Source organism: Lactuca serriola, chromosome 3, assembly GCF_051521515.1.
Source record: "Lactuca serriola cultivar US96UC23 chromosome 3, Lser_US96UC23_V15, whole genome shotgun sequence".
In the NCBI taxonomy this organism is placed as follows: domain Eukaryota; kingdom Viridiplantae; phylum Streptophyta; class Magnoliopsida; order Asterales; family Asteraceae; genus Lactuca; species Lactuca serriola.
The window spans coordinates 191,487,969-191,497,683 of NC_136410.1; the positions used below are offsets into that span (position 1 = coordinate 191,487,969).

Consider the following 9,715-nt stretch of genomic DNA (forward strand, 5'->3'; position numbering starts at 1 on the left):
CACCTAGCACGGTATCCGACACTTCAATCCAATCCACTCACCACAAGTGAGTTCATACCCCTTTAATTAACCTTTGAAATACTTTTAAATGTTTTAAATACTTTTATGGGGGAATATAAGTTAAATTCTTATAGTTATTACATCAATCACATGTGATTACATTAATCACATGTGATTAATAACTAGAAAACCAATGATTTTATCACTGTTCAAACTGTTTATCAAATTGTTTTACTTCAAAATGTTTTACAAACTCTTTTACTTATCAAATGCTTTTATTAAAATTTGTTTTACTTCTTATAAATTGCATGCCCATATATGTATAGATATATAAGCAATGTTTAAAGGGCTTAGGAAGGCCATCCGCCCTATTTCCTTTTTCTCGATTTGGATGTGGTCTGGTGGGATTTCGGGTAGCCCTCCGAAGGTCGTTTCAATATTAATTATATATCAAATGTACATATATAGACATAAAAGTACTCCTTTATTCATGTGTATCAGTACATCATTAGTAAGTTACCATCGAGGTAACACAGGATCATACTACTACAATTTCTAGATCAATGAGTCAGTTCATTCATGAGTCGATACTTATTACTAGAAAGAGAACATATACAACTATACTAGAAAGAGAACATATACAACTATACTAGACGGAGAACATATACAACTATACTAGAGGAAGAACATATACAACTATACTAGAACAGTTCATTACATTACATATACAAGAATACGTTAACAATTGTGATCTACTGTATCGGAGCAAGCCTTAAATGTCATGGCCCGAGTTGTAGCAAGAATTCTCTTGGAGGGAGAGCGTGAGTTTGCGTATAGATCTATACTGGATTGACTATCCTACAACTTGTTGCTAGATACAGCCGGACCTGCAGGTCTGCGGGTGCCAAACGTCATTCCGTTATTACGACCATTCGTATGTCGTTGTTACCAGTCGATAGTATGGTGCAATTTGTCACATTATACCTTAATATAAATCCGGTTTAAGGTAGTTAGTACATCAGTAGTTCCTATAATACAACACTAGAGTACTACAATGATTTACCCATTACATATTTTTAGTGATTATTTCACTTAAACATTAATGTACAAACTATATTTTGTTAAATGATAGTTACACTTGGGAAATTACACACTTTTACAACAAACGAGCATACAAAACAGTTAAGCCTTGGTAGAAGGCTACTTTAATAGAAAATATAGGTTTTTCTGAGAGATTCAAACTTTTACAAACACTTACAAACATTTACTTACCTTTTACAAACTTACACTTGAGACATGTTCAAACGTTTTTGGATGACAAACACCGACACTAAAATACTTATGAACTCACCAGCTTAATGCTGATAAACTCTTTCAAAATAACTTGTATTCTCAGGTCATCAGTAGACAGGTACCGAGGCCAGCTTTTGACAAGATGGAGCACATCCAAGACTCATCTTATTATTTTGATTTACATTATTTTGGTGTTTATAACTGTACAGAACACGCTTGTATTAAAATTATATATTTAATGCAATGGATGATGTTGTTTGCTTGTTTACGTTTACTGTGTTGTGATACTTTACATGACGTCCTCCGCCCCAGAACGTTTCCGCCATTCTTGGTTTTGGGGTGTGACACATGGCATCTAGTAACTGTGTGTCTCTTGTAAGAGTGTGTATTTTCCCAAATCCGACTATCATTAACCAAAAATATAGTTTTTACATTACCATGCATCGTGTGAATGTTCACGAAGTGAATGTAATGGGATAAATATTATAGTATTGTAGTGTTGTATTAAGTAACCACTGCTGTACCAACTACCTTAATCCAATTGGTATTTAACATACCATGTGATCGGCCTGTACCCTGCTACTGACTCAATAGTTAAATGAGGATGTAAGACGCCGTAAAAATGACATTTGGCACCCGTAGACTTGAAAGTCCCACTGTAGCGAGCAGCAAGGTGTAGGATAGTCAATCCATTATAGATCTATACACAAACTCATACGCTCCCCAATTAAGGAGATTTTGGATACAAAAACTGTCGTGGAAGGTAGTGCCATGACTCGTTTAATGGCTCACATAAGTGAATGTAATGTATATGTAATGTATGTGCTAGCTGTATTGTGTGTTCTTCCTCTGTCTAGCCTGTATGTTTGTTTCTCATCACTATGTATTATGTTTTTTTCTCATCACTATGTATTATTTTTGTTTCTCATCACTATGTATTATGACTCATGTATGAACTGACTCTTTATATGATTCATTGTTCTTGTATTAGTTTTAGTAAAACCCTAAACTACGCCTATTGTAGTTTACTAGTAATATAACTTGTACGTATGAACATGGAAGTATACCCTTGCTACCCAAGGGTATTGAATTGAATGGAAGGACCTTTTATGACTATATATGTACACATGATATATAACTAATATTTAAACGACCTTCGGACGGACACCCGATATCCCACCAAACCACATCTCAAGCGCGAAAAGGAAATAGGACAGGCAGGCCTTCCTAAGCCTTTTAAACATTGCCTATATAACTATACATACAAAGACATACAATTGATAAAAGTATAATAGAGCTTAAGTAACTTTATTTGGTAAGTATAAGAATTTGTAAAACAGTTTGAAGCAAAATAGTTTGATAAACAGTTTGAACAGTAAGAAAATCATTGGTTTTGTAGTTATTAATCACATGTGATTGATGTAATAACTATAAGTATTCAACTTGTATTCCCCCTCCCCCCATAAAATCATTTAAAACATTTAAAAGTATTTCAAAGGTTAGTTAAAGGGGTATGAACTCACCTGTAGTGAGTGGTACGGATGAACTGAAGATGTAGGATGCTAGGTGTCAAGTGAAGTCTTGAACACACTCTATGATCCTAGTTAACATATAATCACACCTATATGTACCCAATTAGTTTTAAACTACTAATTGATAATGATAAGACCTCCTAGAACATGCTAAACACCTTACATAGGTGTTATTTGCCCTAAGGATGGCATCTAAGTTGTTGTAGGTCAAGGCTAGAGTGTTTGGGGTCAAAGGGTAAACTCCTTTGGAGTTTACGGTTGTCATGACCATTACCCAAGGAGTTTACGACAATAAACTCAAGGGTTTACCGTGGTAAACTCTACACTTTATGACCATAAGTTGTTTTGAGGTGCGGAACTTAAGTATTTTTTGAGTTCTTAAAATAAATGGCGCTGAACATAAGGGTTTCCATCTATAGGCTTTACAAATAATTGCGCAGAACTTAAGTATTTTTTGAGTTCTTAAAAAAAATTGTGATTTTCAGTCCATTTGAACGTCTTGTTCTTCTTCAAGATATCATAGAAGGGTTTAGACCTTTTTGAGGATCTTGAAATGAACCTGTTGAGTGTCGCTACTCTTCCGATTAGCCTTCGTATGTCTTTTTTTGAAGATGGAGATTTCAGCTTGATGATTGCTTTGATCCGTTTCGGGCTTGCTTCTTTTCCTCTCTTGGTTACCATATACCGAAGGAACTTTCCCGACTTCAGGCCAAGGTAGCATTTGAGTGGATTCAACTTCATATTGTATTCGTCTAGGATGTCGAAGGCTTCTTTTAGATCCCTGATATGATCTTCAACTTTCAACGACTTCACCATGTTATCAATATAGACCTCCATGGTGTCCCCCAGCTTGTCTTTAAACATCTGATTCACCAATCTTTGATATGTTGCACCTGCATTTTTGAAGACCAAAAGGCATTGCAGTGTAACAATATATACATGTTGCTGTTATAAACGTTGTATTTTCTTGATCGGATGGTTCCATCTGGATTCATTGGAATCCTGCTAAAGCATCCGTGGAGGTTAGGAGTTTGTGGCTAGCTATTGCATCTATCATAGAGTCAATGTGTGGTAGAGGGAAAGGATCCTTAGGAAAAGCTTTGTTAAGATCCGTGTAGTCCACACATACTCGCCATTTGCCATTTTTCTTCTGTACGACAACCACGTTAGCTAGCCATCTTGGTAACTTCACTTCCTTAATCATCCTTGTCTTAAGGAGCTTTTCTACTTCTTCTTGGATGATTTGATTCCTTTCAGGTGCAAACTTCTTTCTCCTTTGGTGTATTGGTCTAAAAGACGGATCAGTACTAAGTTTTTGAGTGATAATACTCTTGTCTATACCTGTCATATCTTTGTGTATCCATGTGAATGTCTTGCTTCTTGTTCGAAGAAAGTTTAATAGATCTTGCTCGATTTGATCAGTTATTGAGGATCCTATGAGGACGCTGGCTTCAGGATCCTCGATGCTCAGGGGCACTTCCTTCACATCTTGCTCCTTCGTTTCTAGAACATGTTGTGCCCCCTGCCTTAATTGTTATGCTTGATGGGGTTTGGTCATAGACTTCATAAAGGTTTTATAACATTCCTTCGATTCTTGTTGATCTCCCATGATTTTCACTGTTCCCCATGGAGTAGGCATCTTTACGCATTGATGATATGTTGATGGAACTGCTTTCATCTCGTAGATCCATGGTCTACCTAGTATCACATTATAAGAAGATAAAGTGTCAATAACGCAAAAAAAATTGTATAGAGTTTACCCCCTATGTATATTGGTAGCTTTATCTCCCTATTAGTGTGTTTCGTTTCCGAGCTAAATCCTATAAGGACCGAGGATCTTTTGATTATCTCCGATTCCGGGATGTTCATCCTTTTTAGCGCGTCTAGGAGTATGATGTTGACCGAGGATCCTCCGTCAACAAGGATCCTTCTGACGAAGTGGTTGGCCATGTACAATGTTATCACGAGTCCGTCATGGTGAAGATCCTGGATCCCTTCCATGTCCGTCTCATCAAATGTGATTTCTTTATCATTGCTAATCACAATCTTCTTCAGTGGCCTATCCTCCCTTTCTGTTTTAGAGACCTTGGCGTGTCTTTTAGCCTGAGAGTAAGAAGTACCACAAATGTATGATCCGCTTGAGATAACGTTAATTATCTTGACGTTTGGGGGTGGAGATCCTGGTTTCTCCGGGATCATGTGACCATTATGGTTGTTCTTCTCGGATTTTTTCTCTTTTTCTCCCGAGGATCTCTTTGCGGTGCCCCTTGTTAAGGAGGTAGATGATCTCCTTTCTTAGGGCATTAAAATCCTCCGTCTTGTGATCGAAGTCTTCATGGTAAGCATGCCATTTGGATTTGTCTTTCCAACTGGTGGACTTGTTATCCTTCTTCGGCCATCTTGCTTTGTCTCTGAGATCCTGCATAGCATGGATTATACCTAAAACATCCGCAGAAAACAATAGTTAGTGATCTTAGGAAGTTCCTCTTCTCGCATTAACCCTGTGATGATCCGGTTTCAAATAGGGCTTCTACTTGTAGGATCTTGGGGCCGGGGATTTGGCCTTCCAAGGCTTCGGCTGGAACAGTTGCACCTCTTCTGGATTTCTTTATCCTCTTCAAGCCTTATGAATCTCAATGCTCGGCACCTAACTTCGTCCAATCTCTTTAATGGGGTCATCACAAGATCTTCATAGAAGGGTGAATCCTTCCTTAGACCTATGTTGAAGGCCTCTACAGCAGTTGTCATCTTGATTTTAGGGATACTTAGAGCTTCCCTACCAAACCTGTAAACAAAATCTCTAAGTCGTTCCTTGGGATCCTGAACCACCCGGTAGAGATCACTAGTGATCTTCTCGAAGATTCTTCTAAAAGAAAACTGGTTGTTGAAAATATTGACTAAGTGTGCAAATGAAGTAATAGAATATAGAGGAACATTAAGCAGCCATTTGAGAGCTGATCCCATAAGGGTTGAACCGAAGCCTTTACATAGGCAAGCTTCCTTCAGGTGCACTAGGATGGGAATGATCTCCATCCTTTCTTGGTATTGTGCTACGTATTTTTCAAGATCTGTAGTTCCATTGTAAGGCTTCATGTTAGGCATTTGAAAGTGCTTAGGAACTTCGGTATCAGCTATCACGGGAGAAAATCTCGAGATCCTGTGACTTGTCGGAGATGCTTCTGGCATTGGTTGGACCACCCCAGGTACGCTTGAGATCATTTGTCTCAACTACTGAAGTTCCCTAGCCATGTTTGGATTTATTCCTGCATCAACATTAGTAGAGTTAGTATTATAGTCTTGTTGTTTAAGAAGTTACTAGAATCAAGGTTTCTTGGAGTATTGAAAGGCTCATTGAGATCATTGATCATAGATGCTCGATTGTCCATAGTTGTCCCCTAGGGTGACGCCATAGTGGCAGGAAGTGTGTTCCTCTGGTGATTTCCTGAGGATCCTGCATTATCGAAGTTCGCGATCCTTGGTTGTACAACTGTGGGCATTGTTTCCTAGGATTTCAGAAATTCCTCCTTCATCCTTTTTCCTTATCTGTGCAATGTTTTATTCTCCTCTTGTTGTTGGGGTCACCTGTTGCGTTATTTTTCTCATCATAGCAAAGAGTTCTATAGTAGTGACCGAGGCAATCGAATCTTGGAGTCCTAAAGATCCCAAACTTCCTTGGTTAGTGATCGGAGGGGTGTTTTTCCTGGAAGTATCAGGCATTTTCCTCTGACCAGGGGGGTTGGAGGAGGTGGTAGGTTTTTGATTGGAATGGAAGGAGCGGAGGATGAAGAAAGGATCATTTATGTAGATATGATCTTTCGAGGATTTTGAACACTACAACCCCACGGTGGGGGACAAATTGTTTTGGTCAAAAGTTACACCAGTATCAATCAACCAAATTGAATGAGAGGTTGTGATGTTCGAGTTGTGCAGTAGAAAAAGATAAAGAGAATAACACAATGGTTTACAAAGAAAGCTCTTGATCCTTGCTAGGATCTCCAACACAAAACCTTGGGAGGTTACAACGATCACCTACCTTGATGATTTTATTAATGTAAAATGATCATTATAGAGAATATTCTAGTAAGAGTAAGTAAAAAAAATTGTAGGGTAAGCTAGAAGTCAATAGTGTGTGTCGTGTGCGAGATACAAGTGTCAATTTATAGTCTAAACTAGCTAAAAATGTCTGATATTCCTGGGATCCTCTATGACCAACTTTATGAACGTTGGTTGACTTGGTATTCCAGATCTTTAGCATAGTTGAAACGAAACTTTGTTGAGAATAAATCTTCTCTTGACTATTTATGCAAACGTGTTAATTATGAACGAAATATAATCGTTATAAATAATAATAATAATAATAATAATAATAATAATAATAATAATAATAATAATAATAATAATAATAACGGTAGTAATCGGGATCTTGGGATAGTTAAGGATCCTGAATATCTGATGAGGTTTGAGGATCCTGAATGCTTTGAGGATCCTGGCCCTAACATATACTGTATAGATACTCGGTATTAGGATCTATAAAGATGAATCCAAAAGAAACATTGGTTTGAGTGTTGGAAAAGTCTTCAAATGTATTTCCATGGATAACTCAAACTGAGGAATTGTACCCATACTGTATGACACCATTCTTTCTAGTGTAGACTGCCATAGTACTGATGATGAGATCAAAAGAATGAGTCGCATATCGTATGCTTCAGTACTAGGTTCAAATATGTATGATATGACATGTACAAGGTCAAATGTTGCCTATGATATCTGTTTAACTAGTAGATATCAAGATAATCTAGGCAAAAAAACATTATATGGATGTAAGGAACATATTTAAGTACTTAAGAAGGACTAAATACATGTTTCAAGTTTTTGGAGAAGTTGATGAAGAGCTTATTGTAAGATGTTACACTCATGCTAGCTTGAACACTGATCGGCATAACTCATGATCACAGTCAGGATACATGTTTACACTTAATGGAGGAACGATTGCCTAGAAAAGTTCAAAGCAAGAAGTGGTCTCACTTTCTACAACATAATTTGAGTATATAGTTGCATCTGAGGAAACTCAAGAAGTTGATTGGATGACAAAATTCATAGGTGATCTGAATGTTGTTCCAAGCATCAAAAACGTCATTGACATGCCTTGTGACAACACTGGTGTTATCGGTATCGCAAAAGACTCAATGGTTACCAACAATACTAGTCACATTCAACGGAAATTCAATTTCATTCATCAAGAATTAGAATTAGGAAGTATACACATTGAGAAGGTTCATACGGATGATAATATAGTGGATCCATTCACGAAGCCTCTTTCTCAAAACAAGTTTGAGGGCCACGCAAAAGGAATCGGTCTTCGATTAGCTAGTGATTTGATTTAAATATGTACTTTACTAATATATGGATATTCAGAACTACATTACAATGATATGTAATCTCTTTTGATATATGAGATATCACTTTTGTGTTAAATATGGTAGTGTTTTATTTAGCATGTTATTTGATCCTTGAATAATGTCATTATTCAAAATTATCCATAGTTAGTCATTCTTGTGGGAGCAACTATGAATTAAGACTAATATGAATCAGATTGATTGATTCAAGTGGTCAAATAGCAAAGCGTTACATCCAAATTCATATGTACTTATTAGAGAACAACTATTGGATATGATGTGTGTCAAGAATCACTTCATGGGTCGTTTTGTGACAACCCGAAATTTATTCCGTCATATTTAACCCCTCCTTCCGTTAATAAGCCTCATTTTATTAAACTGTCTGTTAACCTTTTGGAAGAGGTTAATTAATGTGGGACTTTTATAATGACTTGGTAAGGGTTGAAACAAATTAGAAACACCCACAAAATGCCCTTAAAAATGTTCAGTTTCAACCAAGTCAAAATACGACCACTAAATCGGGTGCGACCAAAAGCCCCGTTTAGCGGCAGTATCAGGTAGATTTCCACTGAGCCCCAACTCAAACCCCTATATAAGGGTGAGTGGAGTCCATTAGAGACTTTTTCACTCTCTTTCTACACTCTCTCTCTCTCTACGACTTGTTTTCGAGCCAAAATCGTCCGTTTCGAGCCCCAAACGAGTAAGCAATCTACCCTAACTTGTTGTATAGCTTACTTAGCATGCAAATTCGAGTTTAAGACATAAAATAGGGGCAAGATTGTGTGTTTACGGCCCAAGAACACTCTTGGACCGTGAACACCATTATATGGGGTTTTTAAGCCCCAAAACCCCTCTAAACTACCCCTAAGGCTTAGATATGGCTAAATGGCTTATGGAAACGGACTTAGAACACATTGAACTTAAATTTTGGGGGGTAAACTTAAGTTTACTACCCATGAACATGCTTGGGCCATAAAATCCTCTTCATGGAGAGTAAACTCAATTTCAAGTGTTAGAAATGCTCTCAAACAACTCCTATGGCCTTGGAAAAATGTCTACAAGAAAACCCATTGAAGTAAAGGCTTTAAACTTCAATAAATCCAAGGAAATAGGAGTTTACGGCCGTACACCCCCCTAGGAAAGGTCCATGGGCCGTAAACTCCTAAAAAGTGCCCAAATGATGCCCTAAACTCCCCATTTGACTTGGAAAAATGCTTAGGATTTTATTCTCTATTATTTAAGCCCTTAAAACACCAAAAGAATATGCACATAGGAGCTTACGGTCGTAAACTCCTTGTTTAGGGCCGTAAACTCCTATTTGGTCCATTTAGATGCCTTAAATCCACTCATGTGCCTTATATTTGGACCTAGCATAAATCTACAAGTGATATGAGACATTTTGGCATCCTAGAACACCCTCACCATGAGTTTACGGCCATAAACTCATGGGGAGTTAGTCCCAGGGCCATGAACTCTATAAAGAGTTTACTCTTG

The 9,715-nt window shown here is 37.5% G+C and overlaps 1 protein-coding gene across 1 annotated transcript; it reads right to left on the reverse strand.

The window, feature by feature from the left end:
• Positions 1–5,031: 5,031 nt before the first annotated feature.
• On the reverse strand, positions 5,032–5,918 carry LOC145095942 (uncharacterized). The gene is made up of 2 exons (XM_079033747.1): positions 5,360–5,918; positions 5,032–5,264 (listed from the first exon to the last, which is right to left on the reverse strand). Exons 1-2 carry the CDS (start codon positions 5,916–5,918, stop codon positions 5,032–5,034), a joined length of 792 nt encoding a protein of 263 aa, XP_078889873.1.
• Between the last annotated feature and the right edge of the window lie 3,797 nt (positions 5,919–9,715).